Source organism: Kogia breviceps, chromosome 19 (genome assembly GCF_026419965.1).
Source record: "Kogia breviceps isolate mKogBre1 chromosome 19, mKogBre1 haplotype 1, whole genome shotgun sequence".
NCBI classification, from domain to species: Eukaryota; Metazoa; Chordata; class Mammalia; order Artiodactyla; family Physeteridae; genus Kogia; species Kogia breviceps.
Window position 1 is genome coordinate 37,775,778 of NC_081328.1, and position 13,230 is coordinate 37,789,007.

Here is a 13,230-nt window from a genome sequence, read left to right on the forward strand (position 1 = left end):
CCAAACATCCTTCAGCCTTGAATAGGACTAAGTACTTAGAATGAGTGACAGCACTCTCGTGTGGTGCTGGGGATGCATAACCCCTTGGACAAACACTTGGTGATCTGTGCCAAGAGGCTGAACAATTGTTCAGGCCTCAGAGCCATGATTCCATTTCTGGTAGCATATTCTAAGGAAGTACGTACCATGCACTATGTGTGAAGATCTTTATTCCAGCATTAGTTATAATAACGGAAAACTGAAAGCAACCCAAATGCCTAAGAAAAAAAATAATCGTACTATATCCATTGGGTGGCATAGTAGGAAGTCATATAGTAAGCAGTATAGGAAAATGTTTGCTAAGTTAGATGAAAAGATCAGGATACAAAATAGCATGAGCTGTTAGTTCCCTGGCGGCCCAGTGTTTAGGACTTGGGGCTCTCACTGCCATGGGAGTAGGTTCAATCCCTGGTCAGGGAACTAAGATCCCATAAGCCCTGCCCCACAGCACGGCCAAAAAAAAAAAAAAAAATAGCCTGAGCATTATCCAGGGGTGCAGTCAGCAAAACAAACACAATTCCCTCATTAACAAATAAATTGGAAGAAAAAAAGGAAGGGGAGAGACTTACATTTAAAAGAAATTAAGCAATCTGTCAACCAAAAGCCTTATCTGGGTCCTCATTCAAGCAAACCAACTTTTAAAAATATATATATTTTATTAAATTATTGAGGAAATTTGAATACTAACTATTCAAATTGATGATCTTAATGAAATATACATTTTAAGGCATGATATGGTACTGTGGTAATTTTTTCAATAAAAAGCGTCGGGCTTCCCTGGTGGCGCAGTGGTTAAGAGTCCGCCTGCCAGTGCAGGTTTGAGGCCTGGTCCGGGAAGATCCCACAGGCTGCGGAGCAACTAAGCCCGTGAGCCACAACTACTGAGTCCGCGAGCCACTACTGAGCCCGCGTGCCACACTACTGAAGCCCCTGTGCTTCGAGCCCGTGCTCCGCAACAAGGGAAGCCACCGCGATGAGAAGCCACGCACCACAACAGAGAGCGGCGCTCGCTCTCCGCAACTGGAGAGAACCTGCGCACAGCAGCGAAGACCCAATGCAGTCAAAAATAAAATAAGTACATTAAAAAATAATAATAATAAAATAAATAAATAAAAAACCTCCTTATCTTTTGGAGATAAGTACTAAAATATGTGTGGATGAAATGATATGATGACTGGATTTGCTTCAAAATAATCTGGGCTGGGGATGGGGGAAGGGAATAAAAGAAACAAGTTGGGCCATGAGGTGATAATTATTGAAACTGGGGGATGGGAACATGAGATTCCTTATATTATTTTCTCTGCTTTTTTGTGTTTGAAGTTGTCCATAATAAGTTTTTATAAACCTGCATATGCATTAACGATTATGATGAGACAAAATAGAGTAACACTGGTAAGATCCTGGCCCCAGACTGCCAGGGTTCAACTCCCATCTCCTGTAGTTACCAGCTGTGTGACCTTGGGCAAGTCACTGAACCTCTCTGTGCTGCAGTTCCTAAAAATGAAGGATGTTGATGATCATGGTGATACCCACCTCATGTTGTGAAGATTAAATGGGTCATTAAGTGTGCAGCATTTAGAACAATTCCTGGCACATAGTGAGTACTCTCTATATGTATCGACTTTTGTTAATCTGTTCCACGTTTGAGGGATATTTGAGCATCTACTTTACTAGGCTGTGGAAATTCAATAAAATAAAAACAGATCTTGTGTTAGGATGGAGGGGTTGGGGGTGATCTTTTTCATTCTCTAGTTTCAAACTTTGTGTAATGTGAGATTTTTCGTTTTAAATTTTTTATGAAAACTGTTTGTGTTTTTAAAACAGAGTGAGTCACCTTTGCAGGCTCTCCCTGCCCTCTGGGAGCTCCTTAGTCTGCTCAAGTAGACGTGTTCCCAGCCTTGGGGTATTTCCATCTGGCAGGGTGGTGTGGCCTCTGCTTGCCATAGATACACTGTGTGGGCCAAGATAGCAAACACGGGCAGGGTAATGGGCTGGGAGTACATTCCTGGGGTGATGGTAGTGGTGGGAAGTGAGGAGGTGGGGCATCAAGAACCAGAGCCCCTTCTTCTGACCCCTGGGGGAATGAAGGGCACCCCTCCATTCTGACCACCTCCAACTCCGCTCCAATGCATTCCTGCTACCCTCCGGCTCCCCCCACCTCACCTCCCTCCTTCCCGAAGGGGAGGTTTTGAGGTCACACCCAGAGCAAGTGCGAGGAAGCAAGCAGCTGTTTATTTCATTGGCAGTGTGTTTTTATTGGGGTGGGGGGTACCCTGGGCATGTAGTGGCAGCGGAAGGGAGGGGGCCGTGATGCTGAGCAGGCAGAGCGCTGAGTGAGAGCTACCAAGCTGATGAGAAACAGGAGGAGGTGCCGGGATGGGCAGCATTGCCAGTGGGCACTCCTCTCTCCTCCCCTCGCCCAGCCCTGTGGTTAGCTATTTTGGGCTGCAGAGGGAAAGAGCCAAGCCTGCCAGGGCCTCCAGGGCCAGAGCCAAGGCCAGAGAACCAGAACCTCCCTCTGGGAACCAAGAGCAGGCTGTTCTTTAGGAACCCCTCAATCTGCATATCCTCTGATACAGACAATTGAGATTTTTCTCTCAAGAAATAAAAACAGTTTAGAAAGCTGTAAATATTACAGATCAAAAGGGCAATGGATATAAAAACAGTAGCTTCAGGAAAAACTCCCCTCACATCCTTCCAGTGGCATTACTACCCCTAGCAGGCCCCACCTCTGTAGAAATTCTGGGCGGTCACTGCCCCAGATCAGCTTCCTCCGCCTCCTCCTAACACAGCTCCTCCTTCAGTGACAATCACAGCCAACATTATTAGCGTTTGCTGTGTTCCAGGCACTGGACAAAGGCTTTTATATACATAAGCTCTCTTAATCTTTAAAACGGCCCTGCAAAGTAGGTATTTTTATTATCTCCACTTTACAAATGAGGAAACTGCCCTACAGTGGGTTTAAATATTTTGCCGAGGGTCACACAACTAGGAGTGGCATTTCTCCCAAGAGTCAATCCTGGACACAAACACCCCTCCAACCATGTGTCCCTCATGTTTCCACAGGTGCCTTGTAAAGACCTCTCTCCTACACTGAGGGTGCTGTATTTAAGTTATCTGTTACACATCCGCTTCCCCTGGAGGCTGCTTGCTTCATATTTCTTACTCATATTTGCATTTCCTGCATACACTGGGTCCTCAGTAAACATTAGCCGAGGGAGGTAGTAGACCCATACATCCCAAACTACAGTCACACCAAGCCCCTAACCATTCTCAGAACACACCTTACTCTTTCTTGCTCTTGTCTCAGCCTACAATGACTTTGTCCCTCTGGTAGACTCCTACTTGTCCCTCAAGGCCACCCCTCACCTGTCACCTTCTCTGTGACGCCTTCCCCAACTGTCCAGACAGAATCCACTGCTTCTCCTCTAGGCTTTTCTGACGCCTGCAAACACCTCAACTGGAGCCCACCCCTAGGCTATCAGGGGGCTGTGTTTGTGCACACATCCATCTTCACCATTGTCTGGGTGCTGTTCTACTTCTCTCTGCACCCCCAATGCCGAAGAAGCCCAGGAGGCGTGTGTTGAACAAATGAGAGAGTACATCGGAGGATGGGAGCAGGAGGTGTATACATCCTTGTCAGTTTCCGCAAGGAACAGGAATGGCAGAGGCCTTTGCTGCCCTTCCAGCCCACACTGCCTGGGAGACTGGCGTTAGATGGGTCCCTGGCTGACATGATGGGTAAAGTAGCCAGCCCTCCTGCTTTCCTTTTGACCCCCCTCTACCCATGCTGGATCTGGGAGCTTCCAACATCAGGCAGATAGGGTCCTAGAAGCCTGCTGAACTTCCTTCCAAGGTCACATCTTTGGGGCATGGAGTTACTCCCCTTGGAGGAAGGAGTTGTGACTCAGTCCACCCAGGGTGGGGGCCTGAAGGACCTACTTTCTGGGACCCTGAACTTGGGAGCCAGGCCCTGACGTGCCTCAGCCTCTTCCCTGCCCCACCGTCATAGACACATTGAATATCAGGCTGGCAGGGATCTCAGAGGCCGTGAGGTCCAGAGAATCGAAGGCCCAAGGGAATTGGGAAGGCATGTGCCCAGTGGCACAAATGTCTGATGATCTTGGGCTCCTCCAGGCATAGCTCCTTCAGTCCCATGCTCTGGTGTCCACCCAGGCCCTCATCACCTCCCACCCGGACTGTTGCAGTAACTGGTCTCTCTTCCACCAATACGTCCCCCACACAGCCAGCAACATGATCCAAATATCAAAGGTAATTTAGAAACCCTTCAATCGGGCTTCCCTGGTGGCACAGAGCCCATGCTCCGCAACAGGAGAAGCCACTGCAGTGAGAAGCCTGCACGCAGCAACAAAGACCCAATGCAGCCAAAAATAAATAAATACGTAAATAATTTTTTTAAAAAAACAAAAACCTTCGGGCTTCCCTGGTGGCGCAGTGGTTGAGAGTCCGCCGGTCCGGGAAGATCCCACATGCCATGGAGCGGCTGGGCCCGTGAGCCGTGGCCGCTGGGCCTGCACGTCCGGAGCCTGTGCTCCGCAACGGGAGGGGCCCCAGCAGTGAGAGGCCCACGTACCACAAAAAATAAATTAATTAATTAAAAAAAATAAAAATAACCTCGGATTCATCAGCCATGGAACCAAGTCCTAAATCTTACGTGGTGTGTAAGACCACAGGGATCTGATCCCTTTCCACTTTAACTGCAGCCTTTGACACCACCCCTTCCGCTCTACTGTCTAGAAGCCTTCTCGTGCTCCCTTGACCCTGCACATACTCTGCTGCTTCACCTGATGAACTGAGCCTTAAAGACCCAGCTCAAATGCTACTCCTTGGTAAAGCCTTCCCTAATATCCTGGAAAAGTTAGTGTATCAGGAAGGAATGCTCAGAAAGCAACAGAAAACCCAAGCAAAGAAATTTTTGTGACTCTAGGTTGCCATCAGAATCTCTTAAGGATCTTTAAAAAGTCCCATCACTGTACACATGCCAGATCAATTTAATCAGAATCTCTGAGGTGGACCCAGGCATCCGTAATTTTCAAAACCTCCCATATTGGAATGTGTGGCCAGGTTGAGCCCTGAATGAAGCAGGAGATTATTTTTCTCGATTATTTTTCTCACATAGTGAATCCAGAGGTAGGTGGTTGCCTGTGTCGGTTGAGCGGCTCAGCAATATCCAGGCCAATGTCTCAGTGATACTCTTCACCTTTCCTTTCGGCTTTGCTGCCTCAAGGTCACAAAAGACTGTAGTTGACCCTTCATGTTCAAAGCCTGAAGAAAGTTGTATGGAGAAGGGGAGGGCCCAAACCATCCTCTTTTTTGAGCAAATCAAAGACTGTCCTAGAAACCCCTTTAGCAGACTTCTGTTTAGACGTCATTGATGGCCACAGTGGACCATGCCCAGCTGCCAAGGTGGCTGGGAAAGTGGAGGAGATTTCTGACAAACTGAGAGGACCAATCAGCTCTGTCATGAGGGACGGAGCACATTGCTACTCCCAAAACAGTGTGTGTTATCAAGGAAGGAGCTTAGGAATGGATACTGAAGGGTGGCAGAATACACCACCCCAGGCGTTTCCCTGGCAGCGCAGTGGTTAAGAAGCCTCCTGCCAATGCAGGGGACACAGGTTCGAGCCCTGGTCCGGGAAGATCCCACTTGCCGCGTTGCAACTAAGCCCGTGTGCCACAACTACTGAAGCCCATGTGCCTAGAGCCCGTGCTCCGCAACAAGAGAAGCCACTGCAGTGAGAAGCCCACGTGCAGCAACAAAGAGTAGCCCCCGCTCACCGTAACTAGAGAAAAGCCCACGCGCAGCAACGAAGAGACAACGCAGCCAAAAATAAAATAAGTTTATATATAAAAAAATACACCACCTCAAAATATGCCACTTGGGCTTAAGGATTATTTTGAGCAGATGCAAGAAGAACATTCTAATCTCCCCTTTTCTTCCAGAAAACAGGAGACCAAACCCCCATATGAAAGATGCCCTCTCTGTATGGGGAGAAAAGAAACATTCTTCAATGGAGAATCAAAGCCAAGAGATGTCTGCCTCGGTGGTGGACTGGGGACGGGAGGGGAACACACTCTGCTCCTGCAGGGCCAGTTTAGAAAGGCTTCTCCCTCATGTTCACCGATCCGTCCTGCATCCCAAAGTAGACTCTCTCCACCATGTTGATGAACAGGCCCGTGTCCACCACACCTGGAATCATTTTGATAGCTGTGTTCACTTCACTCCATTTGTGAACCCCGTCAAACTTCCAGTCCAGGATAAAATTCCCATTACAGTAAGTCCCCTACATACGAACCTTCAAGTTGCGAACTTTCAAAGATGCGATCGTGCGTTCACATGTCCGATCACGCAAGTTAGTTCACGTGTCTGGCGTACATTGTCACATGCATGCATCCTCTGTAAGTTGTCATGCTTTTGTGTACTTTACTGTACAGTACTGTTGCTATGCAACAGGAGGAGCTTACTAATGAAGACCTGCTGGAATAGGAGGCCCAGAGAAAGGACAAAGAGAGACAAGAGGAAGAAGTAACTAAAGAACTGAAGAGATTCAGGATGCAAGAAATGGCAAAGGGATTTTCTTTATTTGAGGAGGCACTGTTAATTTTTGAAGCACAGGACCCGAACGTAGAAAGGTTCACGAAGGTTGCAGCTGCCTTTCAGGATGCAATCCAGTGCTACCATGTCATCTATGATGAGAAAAAAGAGCTACTACCCAGACATCACTGGATCATTTTTTCAAGAGGGTAGATAGAATTGAATCCAGCAAGGAACCAGAACCTGTGCCATTGACATCAGGCGTGAGTGAAATTGCAGCTTGCCCTCCGTCTCCTATTGCTGATGATCCTTCAGCTCTACCATCTGCCACCTCCTCTCCCCCTCCTCCAGTCAGTAACTCTTCTTGCCTGTTCACTTGATGCAGCCCCTGTATGCCAGCTGTTGTGCTGTACTACTGTACTTTTCAAGGTACTGTACTGTAAGATTAAAAATGTTTTCTTGGGCTTCCCTGGTGGCGCAGTGATTGAGAATCCGCCTGCCAATGCAGGGGACTCGGGTTCGTGCCCTGGCCCGGGAAGATCCCACATGCCGCGGAGCGGCTGGGCCCGTGAGCCATGGCCGCTGAGCCTGCGCTTCCGAAGCCTGTGCTCCGCAACGGGAGAGGCCACAACAGTGAGAGGCCCGCGTACCACAAAAAAAAAAAAAAATGTTTTCTTTAATTTTTGTGTTTGTTTTTTATGTATTATTTGTATGAAAGTATTATAAACCTATTACAGTACAGTACTATTTAGCCGATTGTGTTAATTGGTACCTAGGCTAACTTTGTTGGACTTATGAACAAACGGGACATATGAATGCGTTCTCAGAACGGAACTCATTCATATGTAGGGGACTCACTGTTATCCATCACCAAGGGATCTGCCTTGTTGATGGCCATTCGAAGTTCAATCACGGCCTCAAACTTCTAGGTCACAGCTCAGCTCACTGCGACATAGGCCATCGGGATGACCTCGATGGGGGTTCCCCTTGTGCCACTGATTCCCTGAGGTTCTTTGAATCTTTCCTGAAATCGGTGATCACGATGAAGCAACTGGCATTGCCAGCCACAATTTTCTCCTGGGTCAGGCAGCCTCTACTACCCTTGATGAGATTGAGATGGACATCTACCTCATCAGCACCATCGATGGTGAGGTCAGTCTCTGGGTGTCGGTCCAGGCCACCGAGGGTTCAGCCATACTGCAGGATGAGCTGACGAGCCTGGAAGGAAGTGGGAATACAGACGGGGTTCACCGTCCTGAGTGTGGTTCCTCCCTCCTCTCTGTTCTCCCTTCTCTATTGAGCACTGCACTTAACCGCCCTCCGTGGACCACGTCCATGAGCCAGCTGGACCTTCCTAAGTGAGCAGACTTCCTACTTCTCTGGCCACTGCTGTGCTGGACAGCCCAGTCCCACTCTTTCCTGGTAGCTGGCCTAGTTGGAGGAGATAACTCACCTCTTGTGCCTTAGTTAAGGCCCCTGCCCAGTGTGACGGGAGAGCAGTGGGAGGGCTAGGCTTCCACGTGCTTCCTCTTCCGCATTCAGGCCCAATCCCGAAATGGACTCCCAAGTATTCAGTGGCAGAGTGCCTGGCCGAACTAACAAGCAACCGCAGACAAAATGTTCACTTCTGCCCGGGTGTAAAAAATGTGTCTTATCTGATTCCTTGGACAAATGGAAGTCTGAGAAATGACCCTGTTGATGTCACCAGAATGAGTCACTGGTAAATACATGCCCAGAGATAACATCATCCAGTATCCTACCCTCTGATTCTGGCTTCCATCACGTGTCTGAAATGGCCCGTTCAAAGGTCACCTACAGCAGCTTCAGCGACCTGTGCGGTCCCACAGGGCCTCACGCCCTGCATTCAGAAGGGCCCTGCACCTGGTTTTACGACGTGCTGTTGTTGCCGTCTTGAAATTCTTAACAGTTTGTTTTTCTTGGTTTTTTGGGGTTTTTTTTTGTTTTTTTTGTGGTACGCGGGCCTCTCACTGTTGTGGCCTCTCCCGTTGGCGGAGCACAGGCTCCGGACGCGCAGGCTCAGCGGCCATGGCTCACGGGCCCAGCCGCTCCGCGGCATGTGGGATCTTCCCGGACCGGGGCACGAACCCGTGTCCCCTGCATCGGCAGGCGGACTCTCAACCACTGCGCCACCAGGCAAGCCCCTCTTAACAGTTTTGAACAAAGGGGCCCCGCATTCTCATTTTGCACTGGGCCCTCACTTCTGTTGTCCAATCCTGGTCCCCCATAGTCTCTTACAAAATCCAGCAAGGTTTTCCTTCTCAGAAGGGTCTCCACAGCGTATGACCTCAGTCTCCTTTGTGCAAATCTCTGTGACAACCAGTCTTCTGTTGCCTTCCCTTACATTAAGAAAGGGTGGTGTGATGGGGTGGCATGGCTGCAAATAATGGTAGGGATCAAAAGGCCCTGGGGGGCTTCCCTGGTGGCGCAGTGGTTGAGAGTCCGCCTGCCGATGCAGGGGAACACGGGTTCATGCCCCGATCCGGGAAGATCCCACGTGCTGCGGAGCGGCTGGGCCCGAGAGCCATGGCCGCTGAGCCTGCGCGTCCAGAACCTGTGCTCCGCAAAGGGAGAGGCCACAACAGTGAGAGGCCCGCGTACCGCAAAAAAAAGAAAGAAAAAAAAAAAGGCCCTGGGGAATAAGTCGTACAAGCCCTCCTTGGCTCCCGGGCCTGAAGGAGAGTTAACAGTAGCAACTTGGGAGCTCAAGGCCCCAGCAAAACTAAGAGAATCTGAGTCAGCTCCAATCCAGAACAGAAAATCAGCGTGAAAACATGTAGATGACCGTATTGGACTTCAGCAACCTTGAAGAACCCCTTCCAACTCCTTGAGGGGCCATCTACCAACAGTGTAGAGAACTAACGCTGTGCCCCCTTCCAGGCAAGGAGGTCGGGCACCCTGCGAGGAGCCAGGAGATGAGGTCCCCTGCAGAGAGATAGCCAAGTTTTCCAAGGCAAAGGCTGAGGAAAGTTTGTTCACCATGGAAGAAGGTGCACGGTAGGAGGGCAGAAGGCAGGTATGGAGCTGAAGGGAGATGAGTTCAGGGGACAGTGGATGTGAGGGGGGACCCCAGTTCTGCCCCTCAGGCCTGCCAAGCAGGGATCCTTCTGCTTAACCAGGCTCTGGGCAGAGGACAGAGGTTCCAAGAGGCAGAGTCTCAGCCCCGGCTGGGAGAGGAAGGATGGAGGATAGCATGGCAAGGCTTTGGAAGGGGAGCCTGAGGCAGGGAATGGAATTGGGGCCCAGTCTTCCCAAGGCCGAGTTCATCAGGGTCCGGGATCTGCCCTTTCTTGGCATCACCTGGCCAGGCCATGGCTCAGGTATCTGACACCTGGGGCCAGGAAACCCAACACTCTTGGGCCCCAGCCCCCAACTTCCAGCAGCTACAAGCAAGCGAGCAAGGCTTCTGGAGGAGGAAGCGGGTCTCCAGAGCCGAGCAGCAGGGAGGCTACTTCCGGGGAGACGGCAGCACAGGAGAAGGCTCTCCCACCAACAGGGGTGAGAGGCTGGGAGGAGGAAGGAGAGGACAGGGGGGAGGAGTGGGGCGGAGAGGACAAAGCCGGGATGGACAGAGGGGCAGACGTTCCAGGAGAAAGGGTGAACGGGTACAGAAGCTGGGGCCGGCATCACCTAGCCTAGCTGGATGCTGCAAGGCCCTGTTGCTGATTGGGCCCTCTGGTGCCTACCTGGCCCACCTGGCAGCCATCCAGGTAGGCTGGCAGGAAAAGCCTGCATTCCAATGAAGGAAATCAATACATGAGCAGAAGTGAACACTGAGAAGCCCCCAGACCCAGAATGACCAATAGGGCTTTGGACCAAGAGACTTCATAGATTAGCCTTCCAGAATCAAGGAGACCCTAGAAGAGTCTCAGGCCCAGGGGACCCTCTACCCAAAGGGCCCAATAAGGAGTCTTGGACCCCAAAGAAGCAAAAAAGCCACCCAGGCCTGAGAGAGCTCCCAAAGGAGAGGCCCCGGCCCGAAAGGAATCCACAGGGAGACTTCAGGAAGAGAACGCTGGCCGTGGGAATGGAATTCTCTTGACTCAATTCTTCGTTTATGGGGGGCTTTTTCTTCCCCAGATCCTACTCCACTCCGGGACTATGCCAATCTGTGGCCATGCTCCCACCAGCTGGTCACCTCCTGTCCCTGCTGCTGGCGATAGGCACCGGGGCTACTGTGCCCAGGCCCCGGCTGGCCCCCCAGGGCTGCTACGTGGCAGAAGAAGCCGGGGAGCGGACATTCCGCTGCAGCCAGGCAGGCCTGAGGGCTGTGCCCACCGGCATCCCTAACGACACCCGCAAGCTCTACCTGGATGCCAACGAGCTGGCCTCCGTGCCGGCTGGGGCCTTCCAGCACCTGCGTGTCCTGGAGGAGCTGGACCTGTCCCATAACGTCCTTGCCCACCTCTCAGGGGCCGCTTTCCAGGGCCTGGCGGGCACGCTGCGCCACCTCGACCTCTCTGCCAACCAGCTGGCCTCGGTGCCCGCGGAGGCCTTTGTGGGGCTGCAGATCCAAGTGAACCTGTCTGCCAACCCGTGGCGCTGCGACTGTGCCCTCCAGGAGGTGCTCCGGCGGGTGAGGCTGGCACCGGGCACTGAGACGGGCATCGTCTGTGGCCCGGAAGCCCGATCAGACCTCGTGGGGCAGGAGTTCCTGCCGCTGGTCGGGGAGGAAGAGCTGTGTGGGCCGGGGCGGGGCGGGGCCCGGCACAGCACCGACGTGGCCCTGCTGGTCACCATGGGGGGCTGGCTGGTGCTGGTGGTGGCTTATCTGGCCCAGTACGTGTGGCAGAACCGAGATGAGACCCGACGTCCCCTCAAGCGGGCCCCCGCGCTGCCTGTACACTCTGAGGACTCGTCTACCCTCAGCACAGGGGTCTGATGACCAGGGCTACTCTTCCGGCCCTGCCCCCCACCCCCCTGCTCCTATGCCCTCTCCTCTCCTCCGACCCCCTCTGCCTCCTCTGCAGCCCCTTCCCATCCCCCAATTCCACCTCCTTCCTCCTCTGTCTCCCCGAAACACCTGACCTCTCTCACGCCACCAACACCATCTTTGGTGCCTGGGAGTTTTGATGCCGACTCCAGGCCTGGATTGTGCTAGGCTCGGAGACCCAGAGCTTCTGAGTCCACAGTGATGGGGGGACCACAGAACAGAGAATGATGGTAGATGGTCATGTACACCAACTTGGAGGTAGGAGCAGGCAGTTTGAGAGCGTGGCGGAGGTGATCTCAAAGGCTGCGCTGTATGGATGTTTGAACTGACTCTACAAGAATGAGGGGGGCTTTGGGCAGAAGAGGGAGGCCCCCAGCTGAAAGATGGTGGACCAAGATGAAGAAGATGTAAAGCAACTTGGAATGTCTGGGCAATGGCAAGACATACCTGGGGGCTGGAGAAGAGGGCGCTCAGAGGGGCGAGGGGATGGTGGGACCAAGCTGGCAGGGAGGTCAGAAAGGGCCACGTGGGCTCCTCCTCCCTTCTCCCGCCGCCGCCTCTGCCGGAAACGTCCCCTCCCCGCCCCCTGCCCCATGCCTCTTGCCTCTCTCACGGCCCCAGGCTCCTCTCCCTGTACCTTCTATTGTGACCCCCTGGCTTAGGGTTCCCTGCTTCCTTTTCCAGAGATTCCCTATCTCTGTGCTCTCTCCTTTTCACCCAGATGGGCTTCCTGGACCCTTTCTCTTGAGGGAGAAGAAGTTTCTGCTCTGCCTGAGCTGGGGATGGGTCACTAGAGAGCTGGAAGGGAGGTGGGGAGGTTTCCCATCCCCAGAACATCACTGGACAATTCAATAAAGCCCCTTTATTAATGCCCCGATCTCTTTATTTTTTTTTATTTTTTATTTTTTTTGTGGTATGCAGGCCTCTCACTGCTGTGGCCTCTCCCGTTGCGGACGGAGCACAGGCTCCGGACACGCAGGCTCAGCGGCCATGGCTCACGGGCTCAGCCGCTGCGCGGCATGTGGGATCTTCCCGGACCGGGGCACGAACCCGTGTCCCCTGCATTGGCAGGCGGATTCTCAACCACTGCGCCACCAGGGAAGCCCGCCGATCTCTTTCTTATCATTCAGTTTGTTGAACACATGTGGCCCCGCAGTGAGGAGTGGGAGGGTGTTGAGATCTCCTCCGCTACCTCCACCACCCCTTTGGTGCAGGTGCTCCTGCTGGGCTGGGTGCCGGCTCCTCTCTCCCTCGCTACCTCCCAGCTCCTGACACCAGAGTCTGTTTTCCAGGCATGCCAGGGCCTATGCATTAATGATGATGGAACGGAAGGATGGGGAACGGGAGGGGACATGGAGGGAGGGCAAGGGAGGAGGGCAGGAGGCCAAAGCCCAGGCATCAGTCTCCAGCCTGCTCGGGGTGCACAGGAAGCAAAGGAAAAGGGAGCCGGTACTCTCTTAGCAGTCTGTCCCTTCTCTCAGCAGGAGTCTGTGCAGGTGGTAGGGAGAAACTACACATGCCCAAAGTTAGTAAAAGAATTCCTGGCCAGAGGGGGAGGGCAGAGACCAGGTTGGCTGAAGGAGGGGGCCATGTAAGGCATCCCTATCATCAAAGAGGCTTTTCAAGGGACCCAAAGGGGCCAACACTCCCTGTCCCTTGCCCCTGTGAGAGTGATCCATCATGT

The 13,230-nt window shown here is 52.4% G+C and overlaps 1 protein-coding gene and 1 pseudogene across 1 annotated transcript; one reads left to right on the top strand and one right to left on the bottom strand.

The window, feature by feature from the left end:
• Positions 1-6,155: 6,155 nt before the first annotated feature.
• On the bottom strand, positions 6,156-8,841 carry LOC131746477 (ribose-5-phosphate isomerase-like; annotated as a pseudogene).
• Positions 8,842-8,895: 54 nt separating this feature from the next.
• Positions 8,896-11,495, top strand: LRRC3C (leucine rich repeat containing 3C). Its single transcript, XM_059047470.1, has 2 exons — positions 8,896-8,915; positions 10,694-11,495. Exons 1-2 carry the CDS (start codon positions 8,896-8,898, stop codon positions 11,493-11,495), a joined length of 822 nt encoding a protein of 273 aa, XP_058903453.1.
• The last annotated feature ends 1,735 nt before the right edge of the window (positions 11,496-13,230 follow it).

Coding starts and splice junctions, on each gene's coding strand:
- LRRC3C (XM_059047470.1), top strand. CDS start 8,896: ATGACCTCAGTCTCCTTTGT. Junction 8,916..10,693: donor ATGACCTCAGTCTCCTTTGT/GCAAATCTCTGT, acceptor TTTCTTCCCCAG/ATCCTACTCCACTCCGGGAC.